The sequence below is a fragment of the Lates calcarifer genome, linkage group LG13 (assembly GCF_001640805.2).
Source record: "Lates calcarifer isolate ASB-BC8 linkage group LG13, TLL_Latcal_v3, whole genome shotgun sequence".
Taxonomy (NCBI): Eukaryota; Metazoa; Chordata; class Actinopteri; family Centropomidae; genus Lates; species Lates calcarifer.
In genome coordinates, this window is record NC_066845.1 from 12,627,305 (window position 1) to 12,654,715 (window position 27,411).

General features: G+C 42.6%; 1 protein-coding gene across 4 annotated transcripts in view; it reads right to left on the reverse strand.

Moving 5' to 3' along the window:
• rhobtb4 (Rho related BTB domain containing 4) overlaps positions 1 to 17,378 on the reverse strand; it is a 41,004-nt gene extending 23,626 nt beyond the window's left edge. Inside the window, exons 1-2 of one of the 4 annotated variants that reach the window (XM_018668706.2) lie at positions 17,212 to 17,378; positions 16,306 to 16,429 (exon numbers count right to left, since the gene is read on the reverse strand). Coding sequence is in view for 1 of the 4 variants with exons in the window: in XM_018668703.2 (XP_018524219.1) it covers positions 1,764 to 1,792 (29 nt within the window). In the remaining 3 variants the exon portion in view is untranslated. Of the gene's footprint in view, positions 1 to 1,763; positions 2,153 to 16,288; positions 16,430 to 16,670; positions 17,171 to 17,211 lie in introns of those variants that run through there. The other 3 variants (XM_018668704.2, XM_018668705.2, XM_018668703.2) reach the window with 3 other exon arrangements.
• Between the last annotated feature and the right edge of the window lie 10,033 nt (positions 17,379 to 27,411).

Below are 27,411 nucleotides of genomic sequence, written 5' to 3' on the forward strand. Positions count from 1 at the left end.
ACTGACCCAAAGGATTCAGTCAGTGACCCAAATATTACGGCAACTTTGTCAATGAGGAGGTGATATAAATTTGTCTGGGAAATTACATTAATTATATTCCAGGCCACAGGTAACAGAAGATACAATATGAAATCTTGGGTCTTTATATTTCAAAAATAACCTGGACTCTAATCATCAAGCTATTATACACCACATAGTTTACAACATACCACCAACTGTTAAATTCACACCAAAGCTCATATTGTGTTGAGACTAAAGACAACAAACACACACACACACACACACACACACACAGCATAAAACATACACACAACTGCAAGCTCTATTACCCCTGTGTACTTTCCACTACAGACTGATACAAGGGTCAGAATATTCAGGCCAGCCACCCAATGCTGGCAAACTCTTCCATGTGGGTCTGTCAGTGCTGCACTGTGTTATCTCAAAGCTGTTGACACAGTCAAAGCATTGGGCATAGTGCCTAACCAGGACAATACGTAGCTCTGTCCCAGATCCATCTGAAGGTACACATAATGACAACCCTGATTACTGATTCATCAACAGTAGTGGAGGTCTAAAACCGAAAAGTCTTAGCGGTCAAACCACATTTCTAGCTAGTGATGTCTCAGTGCTGTCATTTTGACCAGGATGTGGAGAGAGAATTTGCGTTGAACAAAATATTTAACGATGTCAAAATAAATAACACAATTTAGAACAGTTGGTGTTTCCGCAAAAGGGTGAGTCACAAATACAGGGTACTCATTAATAGACATCTTTTCAGGAGAAAAATATATTGGCCAAAACACAAAGATTGCACAATATGGAGGAGAGTTATGCCAAATTGTTTACACAACTACACCCTGCAGATATGACTAATTGCTGATGACAGGAAATGAAGATGGTCGAAGATATAGAAAGTGAGAGGTTTCTTCTCCAGCGAAGCAACCTGCATAACACAATCCTTCTCATGACGTCATAGCCACAGGCTCAGCAACGTAGGGTGTGTTTTTGTGCGCGTGTGTGTGTGTGTGTGTGTGTCTGTGGGTGCGTGTGCGCGCGCGTGCGTGTTCGGTCTTACAAACTGAGATTCTGCACGTTATCTATTGTCACAGTTTTCATCCACATGCTGTTCCACTAAATACTGTGGTGTAGGATCACTACGCTCATCAATGAAAAGCACCTCGTGTGCTCCCTCTCCCCGCAGCCATTCATAACCACCTGGCTCATTCATTTTTTTTTCGGGGGGGTGGGGGGGCGATTCAACAATCCAGGGAATCTGCTGTATTGTGACACGTCTGATGAAATGAATGGCAGGGCACACAGCGGGGTGATAAGATGTCTTTCACATATCGATGTTGTACAAGGCAGGTGGATATCAGCCTACATCCCAAATGATGCGCTGATAAAGTCTTGCGTAATGTGCCAAGCCCATCCGCTGCACTACAACACTGAATCGAAATGCTCTAATAACAGCAGTCTGTGCGGCACGTGCGAGATTAAAATAAAAAAAAAAACAATCTCTCAGTGCTAAAATAATCATTTAATGCACGTGAAATGTATATGACAGACCCTGGGACTATTGCAGGAATATAAGAGGAGATTAAAAACACATTAAGCACAATAAGGTCACCATTATAAATGAGGAGGCTGGTGATGATTTCAGAATCTTTGGAGTAAGGGATAGTGCAAACAGAGCGTGGCTTTGTGCACAACAAGAATAGCACTGAGAGCATGTGACCCAGTATTCCTGCAGGAGGGGTTCCTACCTTCCGACGGTTCCGGAATTGACCCACATGCCACTCTGCTGGTGGTTCAGCCGGTCACTCAAACCGGACAAAGACGCGCGGAAAATGAGGAGGTGGTCGCGGTATTCCCGTTGTTTGTCTCAAAGAGTCACATACAACTGGCGGACGTCGCACAGGACCTCTGCCCTGTCACATCCTCCTCCTCTTACTTCCCTTCGCCGCCCCCTTGATCAACCGTCTCAGAACTCAACAAGTACCAGCTCGCCGCTGCAAACCTGATGTGAAGCTGATTTAATTTTAAACGGACGCCTTTTAGAGTGAAACCGAAACATAACTAGCCTAAGGATTGATCTGGTCTGAGCCAATCCCCCCCCTTTTGTGTTGTTGTTTCCCCAGCTGATTTCATCAGAGGCACGCCTCCACGACCGCGCGTCACGACACAAGTCACTTATGCTGCGTTCAGATGCTGTCAGAAAAAATGAATTTCAGGTAGCCTGAAGCAGCGTCCCTGGGCTATCTCTGCTATAATCGATAACCAAACTGCACTGCCGTGACATATTTGGGAGTAGACGTGAGAGCGTGGAATAAATGAATGATTATTGGGTTTAAAATTGAATAGCAACCTTTGAATGTGTATTATTTACTATACGTCTGCATTTTTTCCATTGTATTTTCAGTTTTGTTGTGCTGTATGATTTCTATGCTTAAGAGCAGCCATTAAATCGTTTTCTTCGACGCAATTATTACCCAACAAAAGCAGCTTAACACTCCAGACAAGTGTTATTTAAGACTTTGGATGTCTGATGGTAGAGCTAACGAGGAGCATTTAAGGTCTCATCAGGGATTAGGACACAGGAGCCAATCAAATCCTGCAGAGCTGATAGTATCCCCGCCCCGTCACTGTGCCATCCTGTTAACTCAAAACATCCCGCAAAGCACGCTGCCTTTTGTTATCCCCCAATGTGCTGGTTGAAGACTCCCTCTCTCACCAGCCTGTTATTACTAAGAGACATAAATAGAGCACATTCTCAGAGCAACATGACAAACATTCACAAAAATGAATACAAATCAATTATTAAATGTGCAAAACTATGAACATCCATCTGATTTTATATTAATTTCACCTTTCATCCTTGCTCATACATATAAGCCACTCCCTAGCAAAACTTAAATCAACATAAATGATTCAGTGGTGTGCAAAAGTCAATACAGGGGCCAAGAGAACATGCATGTCATGGATTTATGTGGAAAGTATCCAGCATTTTTCCCTCACATTTTTCCAAGATCTCAATGTCTGGGAATTCATTTCTAGAATGCTAAGCTGTACCAGAGAAGAAAAATGCTGCCATGTCGCCAAGAGGTAAAAATACCTCACTATTCTGCCAGCAAAACTAATTTTTATTTCAACTAAAATTGTCCTGTAAATTTGATGATATCCAACTGAAGACTTTGTCCAGACATGTTTTAAGAGAGGAACCTCTTTTTTGTCTGCCTGCCTTTCCTTATAGCTATTCCCACAGTTCGAGATAAGAGGAGAAAGTAGAATTTGTATTAGAGTGCATGTTATCTAGCAGTTCACTTGGGACATTTTGCAGTGTTTGGGTCATGTGGGAACCCTGGACTGTCTGAGCTTTCTGTCATGACTGTGGAAGATTGAATACAGACATCTACTGGTAGAATTTGGTACTGATCTCTCTGAGACAAAGGAGGTGAAACTCTGTTTGCTACATGAAGGCACTGCATGGAGAGCTTACATCTTTATGACTGATCCTGCTGTAGGTCAGCAGTGGCTGTCAGACTATACACCTAGAGTGAAACAGTTTAATGAAACTTTGTCACACTATAGCAAACCACAAATCTACTACTTTGCCTTTGTACTGCCTGGTCCTGCATCCGCGCAGGCTCTCAAAGATGCATGTTGTCATGTACATTCTTGCACACAATATGCAAAAGCACACATGCAACGAAACAACACCAACACCTCAATTAAGTGAACAGGAGTTAACTGTGCAACTAGTGGTGGTGTCTGTTTTATGTCTATTTATCCTGTGTTGTCTTGAAGCCCTGAGAAAACACTGCCCCCTGACCTGGCTGGCATGGCCAGAATGAAACAGCATGAAAGATGGGGCTGGAATGCTGCTAGAGAAAGCAGGGGTTCGACAGCACTGGCGCTGAGAGGGCTTAGAAATGTGGAGAGGTAGACCCTTTGTTGGAGGGGTGTACTTGTGAGAGAACTCTCAAGCAGCACAGGCTGAGGTGATGTCTGGCCTTTTCAGCTACAGTAGTACAAAAAAGACTGTGTGGCTTTGTTTACGAGCTTTATCGCTCTTTTATTAACTGTGTGGGAAGTCTACTCCCATAGCTTTTACACTTTGGTGAGATTAAAGTTGGGAGAATGAGCTGAGATCATTCTTTGGCACGACTACTTCAATAAGGAGTGTCCTGCTGCTTGGACAAATACTCAGTTGTATCTACCGCATATTCAGTGCCGTCCAGTGTTCATTTCCAATGATCAACATTCTATTCAATTTAGGCAAATCACAATTTCTATTCAATATGACTCAGTTAGCAAGTATTAATTTTAAAAGTTTTACGTAGTTGCAGGTAAGATTACATTTGAAAAATTCTCTTCAAATGACAAAGCCGTCATCTCATTTTTCATCACACATGGAAGGCTTCATTTTGCAATTAAAGGCTTCATTTTGCAATGAAAGAAGCATTTTGTAAACGTGACACCTGTTCTGACAAAGTAATTGCTGGTGTTTCAGTTGAAATTCTCCGCTTTTACATTTTACATAATGGTGCAAGTGTGTTTGGGCTCAAATGGGTTGATTTCAGATGACATCATGAGTTTATTTAATATTAAGCAATGGATATCAAGTATCATTTTTATGGCCACGTAGCATTTTGGAATGAAACTCTTCCCCTCATCTCATCCCCTCCTGTCCACTCCTGCACTGACCCTATTCTCACCCCTACAGCTCGCCCGAACATCCAACAGGCCCGCACACCCCCTGCCCTAACACTGTACTGGAACTGTTCTAAAGCTGTCAAAACACCCAGCTTCTCACACTCCCCAAGTCCACAGAGAGTTCGCATCAAATACACTAACAAATGGGCTAACAAACACACACATGCATGCAACACACACCCAATGAAAAACAGACTACATACAGCCCCGTACACTGACACAAGTAGGTCAGAGCTGCAGTGGGTCTTCCAAAAAGTCCTCCAGCACCATGGAACTGATAACAGTATCAGAGATTAAATTCTACCTTCAGCCCTGACACACACACACACACACACACACACATGAACAAACATTACACACCACATGTACATATGTAGAGAGGTCATTAGCTTGTTAGTTTGGCAGGATAGTTTTAGTGTATATTTTTGTTTCACAAGGAAGCAAGAAAAAATGCATGAATACAGGACTTTAAATTTTTTCCCTTGGGAAGAAAATTCAAGAAGTCAAAGGCCAAGAATGAGAATGGAATGACTATTGGCTAATGTGAAATGAGCTTGTGGGAAACTGTCATTCCTAAATGATCAGAAAAAAACGAACTGATGCGCAGAAATACACATCTATGTCGTCTCTGAAATTCTTTTTCTTTACCACTCTTAATCTCTCCCTCTCATACACATACACACTTTGACACAGACAAGTGGCTGCGATGTGTTGCCAGAGCAGGCACCCTGGCATGAAACAGAGTGTGTTTTGTAACAGCAGGCCTATTTGGCAATGGGTGATGGACATGTTAGCAGAGTGTGAGTTTAAGTGAAAAACATTCAATGCTAGATAAGGCCTGAGAGAAAGTACAGAAAGAGACAGACGGAGTGCAAGAGAAGGAGAGTCCGGGGTTATTGTTTACTTGCTAAGTTATCAGTAGAATGTCTTATCTATGGTAAGTTGGAAAACTCCATGTGAGTGACCAGCTGTTGTTGCCTCATTATACCCTAATGAAGATATATCACTCCATTGCTCACAATGGAAGAAAAAAACACAGCAGTGCAGTGGTCAAAAGTTACTGAATGTACTATTTCATCAATGCTTTTATTTTGAGGAGACATACATCCTCATAGTTTATACAACATCATATCTCTAAGCTGCTGTCATAAATCCAGGAAAAGTCAGAGACAGTGTCTCCAGCATCCAGAACAAAAGATAAGGGGCAAAACACATTCTGTTCACATACTTGTCATTAGCTATTATTCCCCCATTACCACAGCATGTGTAATAACTGTCTGTAACTCTGGCTCCCTAGCTGCAGATAAGCTTTCACTGACTACAGTACTGATGTATGATCGTGCTGGTGACGATAGGCCACAATGGTGGAATATGCTGGGAATGTAAAGTGGCTTGAGATCCAGGGGCAAAGGCTGGATAGAGGTGGGAATGGCTGAACAAAAGGGAAGGATGGAGGGTGGCATGAGTGAAGGAGGGACGGGTGGTGTGGGGTTTGGCAGATGTTTAACTGCCTGCTGTCTGCCTGAGAATAAACAGACCTCTGATTATAATATTAATGCCAACTTAATGTTTAACATTGAGGTGCCTGGCTTTCACAAAGTGACGCCTGGGATGAACAAGAACAGCGCTGCATATTCCTCACTGTCCCTAACAAGCCCTAGGCCTCCCTGTGCGTGTGGTGTCCTTGACATGGCCTCAAGCGCACAGGTTAAACATCTCTAAGTGCTAAGTAGGAAAAACTTTAGTGAGAAATTCCAGCGATTCCATGGGCTCTTTGTTTGATGAATTGTTTTGTGGCTGGGTTAAAATCCTCGCCTGTAATTTTAGACAGGAGAGTGCCTTGGGGTAGAAAAAGTGGACATGGGGTTCTGAGAAGTTGACAGGTTGAGTGGATGCTCCAAATTCCTGAATGGCACAAGCGTTCTGTGATAAAGACAAAGTGCACATAGCAGAGGTAGTCTGCACTAGAAGTTATAATATACTGTGTGCATTCTGACTTGAGAGGTTTGAGGCTGCACAGGTATGTCCGGCTATGCCCATGTTCATGTACTGACATTTAAAGACAAACCTGTACTCAAATAACTCTGTTTTTTATGTCAAGTAAACAAATACAATCTTAAAATCACAAACACACACACATAAACAAATACACATGCACACTCTCTGCTGGATAGAGACACACAGGTCAGTAGAGGTGCCTCTTAAGCTGTGGCTGTCAAGTGCCCGGGCTAATCTTATTAAGGCTCTCTTCAGCTGCTGGTAAAAAACTCTTAAAGTGATAGTTCACTTTGCTGGAAAATGTGCACTTTGAACCTATGCATATCTTCATATATGCCTTTTGTTGGGGCAGGTTGTGTTTTGTTTGAGCATAGTACATACTGTGCTATGTGCACTAAGTATATGGGTTTGACAGTACAGTAGGTTTTCCAACATTAGAGGCAAATGGAAAGAGAGAAAAAATGCATGAATGGATCTACACAGTGATCTACTGAGATTCCCTATAGATCACAGTGGCTGGTTGATTCAAGAGGAGGCATTCTCTACTAGATAATTCAGCTACTGTTTGTGAAGTGTGAAAGATCACTTTAATTACCATGGGAAGTGAGTGCTGAGCCAGTTAGGGGCTTGGCGGACTCATTGGCTGTGCCGCACTGAGGGCATTATAGGGATGAAGAAGAGCTGGGTGCTTAGGTCAAGGGCCTGGCTGGAAATTATGTCAAGGTGGTGTGCAAGAATCAGGTTGAGGAATGAGACAGAGACAGATATGGAAACAGGAGTGGAGATCAGGAAGGAAGCGGATTTAGGATCAGAGCTAGGGTAAAGCCAAGAAGCTGAGGCCAGAATTTAGGTTAGCAAGGGAAGTAACGTCAGCAGGCCCTAGCCTATAAGGTCATGGAATGCAAATGCAGCTAATGACTAGAATCACAGAAAGAAAACATAGAGGCTGAAAGCCTGATGTGAGTGATCTTTTGGGCAGACTAGTGGGTCCAGTCTAAAATCCCCATGGGAAATATGAATGCTATCTGGGCCTTATATTAAGCAATTCATCAGTATTCATGTCATCCAGTGTTACCTATAGTGAGCATTTTAATGCAAGTTCTCAATTTAAATATCAATAGTCACAATGCACCTGTAAAACAAATGTGTCTGAGACAAATACACAGAAGCAGAGAACAGATCCAGGATCTGTAAATGATGGTGGTGTCCATGGTTCTGAGTCACTGAGATCATACATCTCTACCATATCATGGCTCTAACAAATTTAACAAGTGTAATCCACTGAACATGTTCTCCGTGCCACCTCTGATTAGATTTTTAACTCTTAATCCTCCAGTTATATTCTCTAATAACTGCATAATATGTTCTTTAGTCAATCCATCAGCAGGGATAACGGAGGAGCTTATCCATGGACTATCTGTACAGTGTCTTAAATAGCATATTTTGTTCCTGGAGCTTAATATGGTTATAGCAAGAAAAAGGTTCCCACTTTATGTTTTGAGGTTCCCACTTTATGATGGGTTTTTTCCGATGAATATCTTCTGAATGTCAAATGCCTAAGTATGAGACTGCATGTCCAAAAATAAATAAATAAATAAAATCCCTCCTATTCAAAGGACTGAGACTAAAGCCTGGTGTTTACTGATGACCCATTGGGCAGCTGAAAAACAGTTTGCTATTAAACTTCACTGTGGCTGCCCTGTTAGTAGTCATGACTGTCACAACATACGTTAGGCCATATATTTGCAGGAATGAGAGAATATGCTACCGAACAACAAAAACATAAGATGCATTGTAAATTGCTGGGGACAGTTCCCCAGTGTAATCCTCAACTGACCCCCAGCAGGAAAGCAAATGCCTTAATTCTGTCCCAATGCAGATAGATTACCATTATGGCTCACATGCTGTACACTATAAGGTACATTTAAAGGCATTATTGACAAGCCCATTAATGGCAGATCAATGAGTGGTCAGCAACAAAGTACTGTAATTTATAATCTGCCAAGAGGTCTTTCCAACGATACATGCAATCTATCATGGGACACTGACACCTCACTGCTACCTGTGGTGATGTTGGGAATGTCATTAACCTCTGTGAACCTCAGACTGCTCCACAGCCACTCTCGCAGTCTGGTGAGGATGTACGAGGGTAAACTTTGGACTGGGGCTGAGATCAGAAAACAAACAGGAAAAGGTGAGGAAGGGCAAATGGAGCTCTCATTCCTCTCAAGTACCGCATGACATAAAGGGAAGAAATGTTCTCTGCTTGTTTCATGCATTGCCTCATACATGTATTAAACAAGAAAGGGACATATTGCTAGCTTTAAGAATTTAAAAATGGACATTAATGGAATGAAACTGAGGCAGTAACCCAAGAGGAGGTGCAAAGGAAAACTGCTAAAGCTGAGAGGAGAGAGATGCGTTTGGCCTCAGCACAGGTCAGTCAGTATTCCAGAAACAGCCTGATCAAACAGAGAGTGAAGCCAAGCCAAACACCCCTGGACTTCAGTCTGGCACAGAGAAGCATAACTGCAGCCCCATCGAGATCACACTGCACACAGTCAGTACATCAAACCACCACTCTCTGCAAAGTACTATATGACACAAGTTCCCAACCTTTTAGAATGAAGCAAAGTGTACTTGGGACCCCCCCATCCCAGCTTAGGAACCACTGTCTATATAGACCTCGAAAACTACTGCTTAATACCGGTGTGCTGCTTTAATCAGCTGATCAGCTTTCTTATCAAATATACATTACATCTTCCTCAAATTTGATTTGAGGAATCCTTGGTAAATATGCTGTGTATTACAGTAATTTAAAACCAAAATATCAGATATGCTGTCCTTCTTTAACTTCACTTCCAGTTTTTTGCAATTCAAAATATCTATATTGGTATCAGGCTAATCCAGTAGCTGTCTGCCTCTATTTAAAACACACTGTTGCTCACAGACACAGAAATAGAGAGGAGCTAACGGAGGGGAGGAAAAGAACAGGAGTGTAAAAAGCAAAAATCACAGGCAGACTGAGACACAGACAGACAAATAAACCACATTTCAGAAAGCCGAGGCATAACAGGAAGGTCCTTTGTTGTGTTTACTTCAAATAGCCTGCATGTTGTTTGTCCATTTGCTCTGCTGGTTAGAGTTCCTCATATTGTATCGCACTCGCACAAACAAAAACAAACCTGTTGTGAGGTGAAAACCTTGCATCTCACAGACAAAAACAGCAGTTATTATTAGCATTTATCTCAATGGCAATGCAATTTAGATTTTTTTTCAATTGGGCTTTGAGCGGGTTTTATAACCCTGAGAGTAGAGGAGCCACGTAGTCCTTCACCTGGCCTGAAAACACAAAACCCACCAAATGTAGATACAACATTTTCACCTGGCAGCAGTGGAATACTGTCAATGTGGAGGTCAGCATTCACCTCCAGTTGCAGGAATGTCGTTAAACAATGCGACACATGCACGTACACACATACACACGCATAAATGATACACCATGCACAGTAGCAATCCTAAAATAGGAGGATGGAAAAATCTATACTGGTGTCCGGTTATTTCCGCACAGCTTTGCGGTGGCCTGGTGATACAACCAGCATACAATAGTCACCACACACTGTGACCACATGTCACTCACTTGCCAAGCTGCAGCACAGCCACACGAGCTTTAATCATTTCAATAAGGGCAAGGGGCAAGGGGGTGGAAGCTCTTTTGGATGGTGCATTACTGCTGATCCCAGCTAATCCTAACCACTTGTGAACAGAGGTCATTCAGACCAGAGAAATGATGGAACACACTGGCAATTTTTACACAAAATGTAACATATGCATATATCAAAATGTCCTGTCCAGTTCTGCATGGGTTTTAACCATTTAGTTTAGATATGTCCCTACTGTATCACTATCAGGGGGGAGTAAAAGACAATTTAACAGAAAACCATAACAGCCATAATGGAGCATAACAACACTCAAGAAGTCAATATTTCTGCATAACACTACCTCTGTTGAGAAATGCATCGGTATTAAGTGGCACATGATATTAAATAGGAATGATATTGATTAAATATTTATGATGAAATGAGAGTGATTCTAGTCAGAGACAAAGAGAGAGAGACAGAGAAACAAGGGGAGATTATTTTGCTGCCAGACTGTATGACAACTTAAAAACTGTCCATCCTTACATAACCAGATTCATAAAGTGATTTATTATCTTAATCCAGATACAAGCTATAGCTCAAAATGTCTCTGAATGTCATTCTCATTGTAATGTCATTTATTGGGAAAAATGTGCAACAAAAGCAGAGAACCAACCTGACCTCTAAGTTTTATTAAGTTTTTCCTTCACTTTGCCTGAATTAAGGGAAAGGTCCTTGAAGTACGCAATGACTAAAAATAGATCCAAGCTGGAAATGGCTAACCAAACCACATAACATGTGGTGAGTCAATTTCAGATTTTTATGTGGGAGCAAACCACAGACGCTGGAGTCAGACAAACACTGACTGGGATGATGACAGAGCTCTCATTTGCAACTTGCTACCCTCAGTTATCATATCTGATTCATCCATTCTGGTGTGTGTGTATGTGTGTGAGAGAGAGAGAGAGAGACAGAGAGACAAGAGAGAGTGTCAGTCAGGTTGCATCAGCCTCCTGAAACTGCAAAAATCAGGCAGCCCTCTCTCAAATGGCACGTGGGCGGTAAAAAAAATAATAATAAAAAAAAAAAACATACACACACAACAATGTGTATGTGTGTAAAAACAAACGTAAAGGGAAACACCTCAACCTCTGGGCACGAACAATCACATGAGCACAAACACAATTACAGATTAAAATCCTGCAGTTTAATGGGTGGCTTGGCCAACACTGAAACTGGTCTGACCCTGATTAGCGAGAATGGCACCCTTGGGCGTTTCTCTCACCACAGATTAGTTTAAAGCCTGCAGCTCTTACTAGAGAGAGAGAGACAGAGACACAAAGACAGGCAGAGAGCATGTGCACGTGTCAATGTGTCTAGGGGTTTTGCAGACGTGGTTTCGGGATTTCATATGCTTCTTCCTGTGAGTCATTGTGTCTGTTTGCTAATGAGTTTGGGTGTGTTGGAAGATTTTTGGATGCATCCCTGTGATGCTGTTAGGGTGTGGGGAAGGCACAGCAGGGAGCAGTGTTAGAGAAAAATGTGTGACAGAAGCATTCAGATATGTTAGATGCTTTGTGGGTACAATGAAAGCAACAAAGCAGAGAAGGCCACAGACAAACCAGGGTGTGACCATTGTTCTCCATCACATTCATAAGTGTCCCATTAACACTAGAAACCAGCTATTGGCAGTGCTGAAATGAAATGAGGGCAAATGTGGATGTGAGCATACAGCAGCACAAAAATGAATCTGTGCACAAACTCTCCCTCTCTCACTCACCCAAGAACAGCATAACTGATGTTGCTGAAGGTGCTAATTGGGGTTCCTTAATTCTTGGGCAATGGAAGCCACAGCCACTGAGTAGTGTGTGCGATGGGATGCGAGTCGTTGTTATTACAGGAAGACAAGGTGGATAGACAGGCTGACAGGACGTGAAAAAAACAGGAAGATAAAGAGACATACAACCAAGCAGCTTGCAGGCACTGGAAATGAGAGACACAGCGTGTGAACAACACATGAGCGAGACATATGGGGCTGCTTGGACCCATACAGATATGGAAAATCAGCGGTGCGCAGGTCAGCCACCCTAACTCCTACAAGGGATGCAAGGAGACAACCACACCCCGTCCAACCGAGCTAGAACCCCACAATACACACACACACACACACACACACACACACACACACACACACACACACACACACACACACACAACTACCAGCAACTACTAGTATAAAACCCTCAGACAACCTCCTATGGTGTGAAATGCAATCTGTGGTTGCAGCACACACACTCCAATACCTTGCTGGCATTTCCTCAGTCATATGACTTTGGAGCCAATTCACCCTAGGGGATCGGCTTTCCACCACAAATGAGAGCAGCAGATGCTAAAGAAAGAGACACCCAGGGATCAAATTGCATACAGAGTTGCGCACATATGAAAATATGCATGCATAATCACGCAGATGCACAGAATGCTATATCTGTTGCAGTGATACATCCACACCACAGTGATACACAGAAACACACACATACACAATTACAAACGTGAGCATAAATAAAGAGCCAAGCGACCAAGCTGTGCAAGGGACACAAACTGACACTTGGAGAAGATTCAAGGCAAGACACAACCACCGAAATTGAGTTTTTGAGGTGGAATGAAACTTTTTTGAGACAGAGAAACAGCACGATTTTGTTAATTAAGTGCAATCCAAAAGCACTGGACCCATCAAAAATGAAATGGCGTGTAGAACCTTTGACCCTGAACTCTTTCTCCGTATTCTGTCAACAGTGACGGTTGTGTAATACACCTCCTAGTCAGTGAAGCCATCCTGGACCTCTGGACACAACCCCGCCCACCCCACCCCCCATCCCTGGCCTCAGCCCAGCTCGGAGCTTTCTGAGCAGCCACAACCGGACGAGGACAACCCTCCCTGAAAACGAACTGGCTCTTTTATCTCCTGTCGCCCTCTTGGTCAGGCCCTGCCCTGTCCTGTCCTCGCTGGCAACATAACACCTCCTTATCAAAGTCTCTCACCGCACGGGCACACACAAACAACTCATTCTATCACTCCAACACAAGCTGTCTGGCCTTGTAGAGGTGGGTTTTACTTCCTGCACACACAAAATCATGTGACACGGATATGTATGCACAAAAAAAACTGCTGCAGGCATTTGCATTTGATTTTATATTAATATTGTTTTTATTGTTTAGTGGACCAGACTAGTAATGGGATTTGTTTGCTCACTGTAATTCAGACCAGCTGCAGAGGCCTATAAAACTAATCACACTCACTTGCACTCACTCTCTCTCTCTCTCACACACACACACACACACACACACACACACACGTACAATCAAAACAGAGAGAGTGGGAGTGCTGGTGACACAGTGCAGCGGATTACCACATTAAAGGAAGTTAAGACAGATGTTCAAAGGAGTTTTACATATGGAGTCAGTTTTAAAAGAGTTGAGGTTGAGGTTTTTTTTTTTTTTCTTTTTGCGGGGGCTAACAAAGGGGGGGTAACAAAGCTTTTTCTACACCCCTGAACACACTGTCCGGAAGGTTAACTGTTTCAATTTTCAATTCTTCTATTCAAATCCTTTTTTCACCATCTGTTCGGGTTCGAACTTCGAGGAGGAAGTGGGCAGAGACTTGAGCTGAAAGAGGGCTCAAGCGGCTTGTTTTGATTTATCGTGTTTACAGTCATATGCAATCTAGCGCCTGACAGAGTCTCCCTCTCACTTGCTCCCTTTCTCAATCTCTCTCTCTCTCTCTCTTCCTCCCTCAGCCTGCTCTGCTCTAACTTACCCTCAGCCAAAGCCCCTTCGTGTCCCTCTTCCTCAGAATCTGCACTCCTTTTCTCTTCCTTCTTTCTCCTCTAAACTCAATTTCTCTTTCATTTGTTTTCAAGCAATCTCCTTCTCTTCTCTTCTCTTCTTACTCTTCTCTTCTCTTCTCACAAAGCCGATCTTTCCTCAACTTTCCCCTCACCGTCTCACTCTGCTTTCTGCTCTTGCATACACATTCTTTGCTCAGACACCCTGTTTAAAAAACAACCAAAGAGGCAGCCAATAAGAGAGAAACAAACTGTACAGTTGCCATGACCAGCACAATCACTTACTTCTCTCTCTCTCTCTCTCATTTTCACTCTCTCCAAAACTTTCTTAAGAGGACAAACATCATGTGGTGCTGGTAAGAGAAGAAGACACTGTTGTACGATGACTGTGAGTCTCTGTTATTTTTTTATTTTTTCTTCCTTTTCTATGTGTGAATGCCTGTGTTGGTGTTCAAGGATGTGTGTGTGTGTGTGTGTGTGTGTATGTACTAAAGGGATCATTTCAGCCCTTTAATAATTACAACTTTTCATCCTTTGAATACATACATGCATGCGCATACTGTACAAACAATACAAACTCTTCTGACCATCTCACAGCTCTCTCCGTCATTCTGGATCCAGCTGAGGGGAGGTGTGGGCGAGAAGCAGACTGTATGTGTGTGTGGGTTCATGTGTGTGCATGTGACTGAATGTGTGTGTTTGTGTGACTGTGTGATATTGCTCAACTCACACAAAGACACAGCTTCTTATATGACTCCCAGCTGTGTGGACTTGGCCCACTAGTCGGCCATCCAGCAGCCAGGAATGTTTGGTGTGCAACCCTACTGGAAAGCCCCAGTTACCCACACACACACACACACACACGTGCACGTACACACACACATACACTCCCAGCCTCCCCTGGAGACAACCTACTCCTCTGAACAGGGGCAGACAGAGGGACGGGCCTCACCCCAAAGGAAGAATGGTTCAAATTCCACAGCTGATAGAAAAACACAGTAGAGTGGGACAGAGCAGAGGAACTGATGTCAACTGTATCAGACCACCACCCTCCCCACACACACACACACACACACACACACAAACACACCATCTGCTCCCTGCTCACACAGTAGGAAAAACAGAGAAAAGGGAACAAAAAATCAGGAAATATTTGACTCTTGTGGGCATTGTTGGCGCAGTAGATGGTGTTTTGGCTGTCGTCAGAGATACCAACTTTCCATCAACACTTTGGCCTTTGTGCACTTTAGCACAGACAGTATCTGCAGCGGCCACCGTTTGGCTCTGTAGACACCGAGTGATTCCACTCCTGAGCTATGCCTTCCAGCTGGACTCACTCACCCAGGCTGCAGGTGGTGGAGCTGTCTGATTCTGTATTTAAGCAAGCAAAGCAAAGCAGACTTTTGCAAAGCACTGACAGACTTACTGTATCACCAAAGACAGCCCAATTAAAGTAGTATACAACAGACATAGAAGAACCACTATTATATTGACTGCACACTGAATAAAATATTGATGCTGGGAATTTACCACCATAGGGATTTTCGTTTTTAAAAAGCTGTTTGTATTGGCTTTTTTTATTGTCATCATTCCATATTGTAGCATTGTATGGTATCACTTGAATATCCTTTTGTGGGTATGCAGTTTATAACTCAATATTTCAACACTTAAAAAAGACAGGAGTGAGCAAAAGCATAGCAGATAGTATAAAAGCTGACTGGCCAAAAAAAATCTAGTTGCTCCTTTAGGGGGAGAAACCACATGACATTTATCAGTGTTGCGCAGATTTTGACTTAAAGTGACATAAATTTTATCAACATAAACATGACAATGACGCAAACTTCATAAGGTTTTGCAAATACAATGACAGCCCAAAGCACCCACTTTACGTCTGAACTGATGTCTCCCATGAGAAATCCGTTCGGAGCAAAAGTTTCAAAATCAGGTTACAACTGTGGACCAACTAACTGAACCGTTATGTAAGCCTTTGCTGTCCCATCTATCCACATGTGGTCTGCACTGGAGACTTGCTTTCTTGCGAGTGTTAAATCACTAGCTGAAACACAGAGCGTGCGTAATAATTCCCGTGGCTCCTACCTTTGAAAGACACACACCTCTGGAATCAGTTCAGGTCTCTTTCCCCCTCGACGTCCACTTTCAGTTCACACCTCTCTGCGCTGCTCTTTTCCCCCTCAGTTTATTCTGGGCAGCGCTCGTCTCTCGCTTCTCCCCATTAAACTGCAAGGCACAAACACATGCGATCACTTCAGAGCATTCCTCTGGATGACAACATCTAATCACAACTCAAATGGGGGGTTTTGTTTTTTAACACTTGCTCCGTTTCAGCCTGGACTTGAGCGTCCTCAAATTATCGGCTTCGTTTCTAAATGCGCGTGTTTGATGAAGATCTGCCACAACTGACAGGAGAAAAACACTCCCGACTGTTGCAGCCGAGAGACGCCAGGAGGAATGTAATTACATGAAGACTGCTGCATATTGCAAAACCTGCAGACATGCTCTTGTTTGCAGGCTCCCCTCCGCTATTGTGCTCTGGGATCTGTCTGGGCTGTTGTCCGGCTGTGGTCCTGATGCGAGTTTTTTCCACGTCCCTTTGTTGTTTCTGTCTGTCACACCTACAAGGGGTGGGCGGGGGGCACACATGGAGGAGGGGGGCTCCTTGCCTTGACTTTCTTTTGTCTGATTGTTTGTTTTAACACAGCCGTCATGGCTTTTTCCCCCTTAAATTTTGATTCGACACAGACTTTACATCGCAGACGCACGAGGGATTTTTCCACGAATTTTGATCAGTTCGCGTGCATTTCATCCCCATTCCATCTGTCCGCTCTCGTCTAATTTCATCTCTAATGATTTCTATTTATTTAGTTTGTTTACCCCACATGTGAAAAATAAATAAATAATAAATAATATTGATGATGATAATGATAACACATCCTTCAATAAAAGTCCATCTGCCTTTTGTTCTACAGCACCCTCGTTTCTATCCAAGTCCCCTGTCTCACCAAATTTCTCGCCAGAAGTTTAGTCCTCGCTGGGGAGTGGGCTGACGCCGCCGTCTCTGTCTGTGTCTCTCTCTCCTCTCCTCCCCTCTCCTTCTCTCGTTGCCTCTCCCAAGCGGTGGCAGGGCTCAGTTATGTTTCACTCCATGGCCAGCCTTCACCGACAGCGCGCCAGCGCCTATCACCGAGCGCAGTGACGACAGCCTCACTGCGAGTCACCACTGCCACACCCATTCATTCATAAAGTAGAGAGAGTGCCAGTCCTCCAGAGCGGACAGTGCGAACGGTGAGCGCGTAGTAAAATATCCATTGTATTCCTACAGGAAGTGATAAAATGGCTGTGATATTCTTTTTGGGACTCATGTGTCTCATACTCCCGTGTCGTTCATACTAAATAGGGAATTTATATTACGTTTCAGTACTGACTGACATGTTTACTACACGTTGGCAAGGATGAAAACTAGATTTTTTTTATTTTATTTTTTTTCAGACACTTGTGCAAGCATGTGTTATTGGTGAAAATGTGGCATTACAGGCTATATGCATTCCTACAGTATAGCCTACAGCTTATAGGCAACATGCAGTAATGTAAGATACCAGCCAACAAAGTAAACTGCATGGTATTGGGAAACCTGTGTAAGTTTACATTTTTTTGATTAGCTGTTGATCATTTTTTATTTTTAAGCAAAAAGGTGAAAAGGTCACTGCCTCAACTTTCTCAGAGGTGAATTTTTGCTCATCTTAGTCTTGTATGATAATGTGTCTGTGGGTTTTATTGTCCATAACATAACTTGATATAAACTCACTTGAGAAAATAACTGCCAGGCTAATAAATAAAATAATTGTTAGTTGCTTCTTTATCCACAATACAACATGTACCTTGGCTGGCACTTACTGCCTCCATAGTTTGAATACAGGTCTTCCTCACTCAATCAGTCACCGTGCTGTCTTCATCATGTCCACCTGCTGAACCTGCCTGATTACAGTGTGGATTCACAGTGAGGACTTAGTTGAAAGCATTTTTGCACCTCTGTTTTAATTCTTAGAACTATCCACCCAGTTAATTTTGAAATCGTTTGGGTGGATGTTCACAGCTAATAAAAAGCCATTGTGTGGTATACAATAGGTCACCACCCACAGGGAGGATGCTGCCTACAGTCTTTGTTAAGTACAGATACTGAGGTGTGCAGTAGTTCTAAGAAGAAATAATGAATCAATCTTCTGCCATGTGTGTGTCCTGTCTCTGTTATTCAGACGGTTTAGTTGCTCAGCTTGTGTTCAGTATCATCATTGTTGATATATAGACATTTTATGAATCCAAGGAAGATTAACTGTTTAGAACGCACACTCAATTAGCCAAACACTTCTAACACTGAGACGCCCAGTAAAACCACAGTGCTGATGTTAACTGTATCTTAAGTGGCTTGGACTAAACATGGTGTCATGATTCCTAATTTGCAAACATACCAACAAGACAGCATCCTTCTGAATGGAGGTCTCTTCAGTTATTAACTAAAGACAATAGCAAATCAAACAAGAGGGTCCTTGCAACTCGTTGTTGCATGGGCCCAACGTTGCTCGGGCCCTAATTACAAAGTATTAAACTTCCACTTAGAAACAAGCAGGGACAGAATGTAAATGTACAAAAAGACACAATGGGAGAGAAAAACAGCACTCTTATTCAGTCTTCACTGTCTACTTGTTTATTTGAGCTGTCAGTGCAGCATTTCAGCATCAGCCTTCATCAGCATTTCTAAAAAAAAATGCCACTCTCTGTGTACGCATTTTGAACTTGGCAAAAGCATAAATGTCAGGCAACTGAGGGGCAGTGAGAGGCCCCCTGTCTTTCACAGATTCTCTAAGACTCCTGCTCAGCCAAGCATCTGAAACAGCCATTGTCCTGTTAAGGGAACGGAGCAACCTGCCCAGGCTTGCTCCTATCTCACTGTGCATGCAAGTCCTAGGCAACCATCCTCAGGCTGTGGCCAGCAGGCATGGGACTCACAGATGCACACACACCAGTACAGACAGGTGATGGAACATCATGCTGTAGCCATGACATACATACCGCTGGGATGAACTTATTAATTTCTATTCTACTTACAGTGTTTTTTGAGTTCTGCTGACTTCCAGTATGATACAATGCAGGTCATATGACTGCATGTGTGTGTGTTTAGTCTGTTCACTTCTCTGCTTTTGTTAGGCTTGTTGTGTCCCCTCTTCTTCATGACACACACAGGTGCACTGAACCTTTATCTCAAAGTGTCTTTTACAGCACTTTTCCATTGCCAGTGGCCTCTGCTATAGCACTATTGATGCTGCCATATGGGCACAATAGGGGCATAATGGGGGCGTCCACATGGTTCACCCCTTTCTCTCTGTCAGTCTGTCTCCTGAGGGGGCAAACTGCTGATCCCAGGGAAGTGAAAGGCCTGCATCAGCTACATTTATACAAACAAACACAGTTGGCCTATGCATTGCACCCCAAACACAGACAGACAGCACACATTGCAAATGCACACTCGCGCACTCACACAAACAAACAACACACAACGGACTGCACACAGAGAGAAAAGGGCGATCTTTGTGCCGCACAGATCGATTTCACTCAGCAACTCTGTACCTCCGATGTGGCATTTCAGGAGCCACAATGGCCTTTGACACCAGCCACCGAATGACTACAATGACATCTAACTTTGGGCGCTGACTGACCACAATGGGCCTCTCTTTGCCCCAGAGCCTCTGCTATTCTTCTGCCTGATCTCACAGACAAAGCAGTGTTACAGAAGTACCAATTGAGCTTGAACAATCGCTCACAAAGGAGTCACTGACTTGGTGTTTCCAGCCCTCTTGCCAACTGTACCACATTCTGGGCAGTGTGGTGTGAAGGTAAACTGGCAGCATATGTAGCCTTGCACAAACAGATTATTACAACTGACTTTGTTTCACAGTCATAGATTTGAAAACAATTGTTTCATGAATTTTCCTATTGATATAAGCCACAGTGTCAGACTGTCAGGCAGTTAAGAGATTATATTTATGATATAAAAATACCACAAATTAACTGTCTCAAGATGTTTTAAATCCAGTGTCTTATTTTGCCATCTTGTAAGTAAAACAGTTCTTAGATGTTCTAGTTTTATTTGCACAGTGAGGGTTTGTTAAGTTGTCAGGAGGAACTTGCACTGCAGATTTTTAATATTCATATTTGCAATTAGGAAGTAATGGCTGTAAGGTAGAGATAAAGAGAGCTCAACTACCCCAGGATTCTGCTGAGCAAGGAAGTGGTGGGTCGCCAGAGTTCTAGATATCACTCAACCACAGGGCCCTAATCTGATCTTCCAGGAATTGGCAGTTTGGAAGAAAAAAACATCTTCAGTACCCAGCTTAACCACTGAAGTACCTCCTAGATGGCTGCTGTACATTTTTAGGGTTGAGTTTATATGTTCTTATGCCATATGTTTTCTGTGGCATGTATTTGCATAGAATTTTTATGTGCTATCTTTTTGCATATGGCCAGGCTGTTGCAGCCAGATAAAGCTTGAACCAGTGTACTTCAAACAAATGCCATTTGACCCGGCATGCCCCCATCAGGTCTGTGTAGATTACTTTACCTATTTGAGGGGATGTTGTCCATGCACATATACACACTTTGTGTATGTGCATATGTTTTAAGACCTCAAAAAAGCATGGATTTGTGTGATTCTTGATAATGACTGAGGGGCCAGGTGTCAGTGTGGACAGAGATCAGAGAGAGGATGACATAACCCCTACCATGAGTTAATCCCTCAGTCTCTCCATGTGTCCATCACCTCCATGAAGGGGTGCCATCCAGCCTTGGTAACCAGCACCCACCCAGTTTCGGGTGGCTGGCCTCCTTGGCCCACACCCCAGGGCTGGCTGTGTCCCTCCCGGGCGTCACTTAGCTGCTATGAATAGACACTGGCGTATGCTCAGTGCTGTCAGCTGGGCATTGGCACGTGTGGCTCATGTCAGCACGGCCGCAGCGCAATGCTCCCGACTGGCGTCACTGCACTGACAGCACATTCGTGTCGCCATGGAAACAGGGACGAGCACAGCTACCTCTGCCCTTACATCCATTGGTTGTGTTTTCCAGACAAACTCCCTTTCTCTCACTGCATTTCTTCCCATCTTTCCCCATCTCTCTCCTGCTCTGTCTTTCTGTCTTTTTGTTTCTATGTCCCTTTTTATGTGACTTATGACGCTCAGCAGGGAACTGGAGGTTTGAAAATCTATCCCGAGGGCTTCAGAGTCATTGCTGTTGTCATTGCTCTAATGAGAATTGCAGGAAGACCCATATATGTGTATTTACGCATGGCCTGGGCCTTCAAGTCTCCTTTGGATTTTGTGTTAAGTGCGTGTGTTTTTGTGTGGTTCTCTAATGGTTTCCTCATCGGTGAGTCAACGACCAAAGCAGGAGCTTCCTAAGGTTTTTCAAGTACATGGGTCCTGTCACGTCTCTCTTCTCCTATGACTTTCTCTCATAGTCAAACTTCTCTCTCTTTTTTTCCTCCCTCCATCCACTCAGGCATGCAGTGTGGGAGTGACTGGCCATAATGGAGGGGTGTGTGGGTCGCTGTTTTTCATGGAGGTCTGACAGCTTTCTCGGGACAAATGAGCAGGTTGCTGTGTTTGTACTTCTGCTCTATTTACCACTTTGTGTTTAATCACATATCATTTACTGTGTCCTGGTGGACAGGCAGCCGGCCAGATGGGTGGAGGGGACAGTTACTAAGTTAACAAACTGAAACGAAAAGTCAGGAGTTATTCATCAGCTGCATCCTCTGCCTAGTGTTGTGGTTGTTAAGTCTTTCATCTCCTGTATGACACAGATCCCTGCTTTCAGAGTTTGGCTGTTTTATATGGAAACACTGATAATCCTCCTCCTCTATTTCATCCTATTCTTTCAAAACATTGTCATCATAAGTATATCTTAGTGTCTCCATCTTAACCTTTCTGAGTGATTTGGCATTACAAGCATTGTTATTATCAGAGGAGCTGAGTTCATCTATTGAAACAATAGAGTTATTCACTGTAATAGATAGATGAAGCACAAAAGTTCAATGTATCAGTCTGAACCAGAGGCAAGATTCACCCTTTGTTTCTCTTTCGGCCTCGCTCTCTCTTACACCATGTGAGTACTGTTACATGATACTAGGACACACACTTTTCAAAGGAGTCATTTATATCTCAGTCATCTCAGTCACAGAAAGGTTAAGAAGTTCACATCCAGTGAGTTCAACAAGAAAAAACATTAGCAGACAATAATTAAGTCAGTGCCAGTCAGTTAAAGTTTAAACCACTGAAATGCTACTTTGTCATTGTCTGTATTAGGTTGTGAATATAAGGGTGTGTATACTATATGTGGGCACACATTTAATGTGTGTGTATTTGTGGTGCATGCGCATTAATGTTGAGTGACAGAACAGCTGGGGAATGTACTGGGTAAAAAGGGGTCAGTGGGGCTCGGCTTTCCTGAAACACACACATCTGTAAGCTTTTGAGAACTACATTTATGTTATCTTACCTTATGTATTATATGATATGTTTATTGTTGGATTCAATATAAAAGATATAACTCCAAAGAAAAGTAACTGATGAAAAACATTTTAACCAAAATGTTTGGGAACAGCACAACAGAACTGGAGTTTGTAGTTTTAAATTGTGGATGTTAAAAGTAAAATGAAAGTGTCAGAGAAACTGAGAAACTGAAAAACAACTGAGTTATGGATTACGGAAGAAGCGCAAAGTACTGCTATCAAATAATAGAAGACCGTGCCATGTTCATACAGGGATGCTGCCAGGTGTGAATGTGTGGTAGAGTATTGTTGGAAATGAGCAAGCGTGTTGAGCTATCATGCTCCCAACTTGGAAAGGTTACTCCAGCAATGACGAATGAAATGCGTGCACTTGAAATAGAGCCTCTCTGACATGATGAAAAAAGTCACACTGTCTCTGAAGAATCAGTTTGACATTTTTAGTAGTCAAATTCTGTTTCACTAAAATGCCTTGACCTTGTACTGTACGTCCATAGACTGTGCTTTGCTTAACTCGTCAGAACAAACGTTGCCTTGATTAATGGGCTCCAGTCCAACAACCACCCATCACCACTAACACACACACACACGCACACACACAACAAATGCTCAACTGAGAACTGAAGACTCTCTGTTGAAACACAGCAGGTGCTATATGAAACTGCCCTCTCTGTGGTGGTATACTGTTAGGGTTACATTAAAAAATGAACCAGCGCAAATTTGTTTTACTAACATAAAAATAAAACATAAAATAAAATAAAATAAAATAACCATAGAAAAGAAATACTGTTATTAAGTTGCCACATACACCTTTTCCCTCACTACAGATTTTTAAAAATGCTGAATGCACGCTTTTGCTTCCTGGCTGCCAAACATGGCACCTCTTGACACTGAAATGATTTAAATGACAATTTGTTACATATCTGTTTTCCAGTGATGCCCTAGATAACCTCCGTATGACGTCCCTGCAGTGTTAGCTTGCCTGGGCTTTCTCCATAGCCGCCAATTAGGAATGGTGTGCACTGAGGTGAATGCCAAGTTGGTCCACTTATAATGCCTGCATTTCTCTCTCTCTCTCTCTCTCTCTCACACACACACACACACACAAACACACATACACACCTATGTACACATGCAGAGAAACAAAGAACAACAGAGTGTGATGGAGATGTTTATGTATTTTGGATTCAGGTTGTGCCTTGAAGACGTCCATTCATCTCTTTCATATTAACCCTATTAGCAGTCTCATTGCCAGAGCACAATGATAAGGGTTGCCAGGATATTGCTGTTATTATTGCTGTGACTCTATTTTGAGACTCAATAACTCTCTCACCCACACACTGAGAGGGATGTTTATGTGTGAGGAAAAGAGTGGCTCTGAATTAAAAGCAACCAAATCAGGCTCATGATGTAGGTGTCTAAAATTGACCTTTGATAGTGATCTACTGCATTCTATTGAATATGCAGTACAAATCACAGCAATCTGGTTCTGTCTCACAATGATAAAATTATGATAAAATCCCCAAAAGAAGGGTGTGAGATGTTGGAAACGAGTTATCCTGCATCATTTCATCAGTTATCACTGATCATATTATCATATTAAATATCAGCCAAAAATGAACCTAAACAAAACACATAAACATTTAAAGTATGCAAAATCAAACACACAATCACACACAGACACACTGACTCAAATTTGAGACAAGACTGACTTTATTTGGAAGACTATCTGGAAAATGAATCCATCATCATTTGAATGGTACCATCTGCACATATGGCCACATACACACATAGGCATGAACACACACACACACACGCTAACACACACTCCAGCATCAGCACATCAGCGTCAGACAATCCAAACAGTACCCAGTGCTAGGCAACCATGCCATCCCAGTGCAGATGGCAGGGTCTGATCATGTTTATTTTACTCTAATCTAATGCACTTAAGTCCCATTGCCTATCCATGCCTTCTAAATGACGTTACCGGGGATATGTTAGTAGTGTGTGTGTGTGTGTGTGTGTGTGTGTGTGTGTGTGTGTGTGTGGGTCTGTGTGAGTCTGTGTGTGTTTGTGTGCATTAATGTATGTGTGTAGAGAAGTCAGGACAGACCCACTAATTGTTGTTGTATAATGGACTATACTGAAATGGTGATTATCTGCTTAACCCTGTGTTCACTTAAAATCCGATTTTTGATTTTATTTTAAATCAGATAGAACAATTCATCCTGGAGTCAAGGATGGCCTATTTTGATTCAGTGCTGCCCCATTTAACCTTGCCTGACAGCAGCGTTGCATTCTCACCTCCAATGTCCACATGGGAATAGAGTATACCACTTCTGCTATCCAGTACAACAGTGCTATGCTTCTACACCTGTCCCACAAAGCATTCTCCCCATTCAACTGTTGAACTGTGTGACCCTGATTGGGCTACTATGTAAGGTCAGGCAAGCATGCTTGCAAGCAGCAGCAAGGTAGGACCACTACCGAGGAGCTGTCACTGTATTGAAGAGTCTGTTATTTCTGCTCATAGAACAAAGGTTACAATATGTAATCCAACATGTCACATGTAACAGGGACTCAGTCACACAGAATGTGACTAAGAGTTACATTAAGTTGTTTGTCATCTTAAAAATATAAACTTGAGAAGTTGTTTAGTGTATTTCTCCACAGAACAATATTCAGTTCATTATTAAGATCAGTACATAAGAAACTCTGCCGTTCCTGAATGTTACTGCATAGTGTGTGTGCATTAAGATCAAGTAAACAACCAAAAACATAGTGTTAACATACCCAGACCTAAAATTAAAAATGAATGAATGTCAGATCTTTTAAGAAGACTCTCAGCAGCCTTTTCATTCTGAATCATGTCAACCAAGTCTAACAACAGGGTAGCACCCTTATATTTCTGTCATCCATGGAGCCTCCACTTATCTTCTCATGAGCCATGGTTTCTGGAGAAGGTTTGGGTTACAATGAGTCAGTAGTTACTGTATGTTGAGACATTTCCCCCGAATCAGAGGCCCACCCAGGGGGTGGATTGTCCTGGCATGACATGCGTGGGTGTGGCACTTCATGGTACAGCCTAATGATGCACAGAAGCTGTGACTGCGGAGGTGGGTCAGTTGGCTCGGCTTAACCATAATCTAGTTTGTGGCAATAAAACAGATCCACCCTACTACACCACTAGCCATTCATTTTGTCACTGGTGCATGTTTTCAGACTGGATGAGCTCTCCAAGTCCTCAGGCCACTTCATTCACTCCACATTCCAATTATCATATTCACCATGATGACATTGCACACATTTGCACACCCTTTCTCTCCTCTGCCGCACCTATTCCACCTGCTGATATACCAGTATTTCCACATATTGCACTGCATGCCATTGGAATTAAATCATTTAATGTAACCATAATTTACTACTCTAAACATAACAAGTTTAAAAATGACAGTAGTGGACCAGTAGCTTTCCATTGTAATAACTATTCAGTATATTAATAATTTCAGTATATAAAGTATATATAAATATAAAGTTTTTTCTTGGTTTGATTTGTTTTCATTTAACAAAATAAACCAAATTCTCAAATACATCAGGCTGTCATAATAAGACCTTTGCCCTGATTGATACTGAATAAAATGACAGTGTGAATAGAATAATATAATGTGAAAAGGGTGTCTTGCAGTGAATAATCTACAGAGCATTTTCTCGTGAATTTGCAGCTCCCCTCAGTTTACAGAGCTCTTTAGCTGTTGAGCCCTTGACTTGACAGGCAGCTGTCTATCTTATACAGAGTCAGAAAGCAAGACTAAGAATTTCACCGAGCATTCTGTGCTAGTTTTTTGTGTCTGAACTATATAGTGCCTGCTTTTCAGTGCTACAGAAACATTTCAGTCAGTATTCAAAAATAAATGCAATACCCACGAAATACAATACTACGCAAAAAAATCCAAGCGCTATTTGCTGATCATTTGCAAATGTTTTTTGACCTAGTTTTTGTTTGCACCTCTGTGTTTGTCTGCCTTAATGCCATATTTGCCTGTCTGCACGTCTGTCAGCAGTGGCAGTTTGTCAGGCCTGTCAGTTTGTTGAACCCCTCTCCTTCTCATTTCAGCGCGTTTAAAATGGAAGATCTATTTATACAGCGTGTCTGCGGGAGCTGGTTTCCTGGTTTCTTCGTCAGAGAGCTGGTCTGTCTGTGGCAGCAGGCTGGAGGAGCTTTAGGCTCTTCATCCCCCCTGGTGAGGCTCTATCCCGGCAGGCTTAGTGACACAGGCCTAGGCGGCTGCCATGAGGCTGGGTGGGCTTGGGTTAAATAGCTCTTTCTCCACCAGAATAATGAAGAAACACACAAACAAACAGCTTAAAAGATATTCACGCTGTGGTACACACACACACACCACGCCCACAAACACATAAAGTTATAACTGATGGATGAACTTGTATTGCAGCATGGTATCTGACAATCCAGCTTGGTCGATACCCATGTACAGTTTGGGGTGTACACTGAACAAAGTTGTCGTGTTGGTTATTTACTTTTATCAATAAGAATGTGCGACACATCCTTTAATAGTCTGATTGCTGAGTCAAAGGCCAGTGCCTTAATCATCCCATGGCGATTTTATTAAAGTGACACATCAGACTA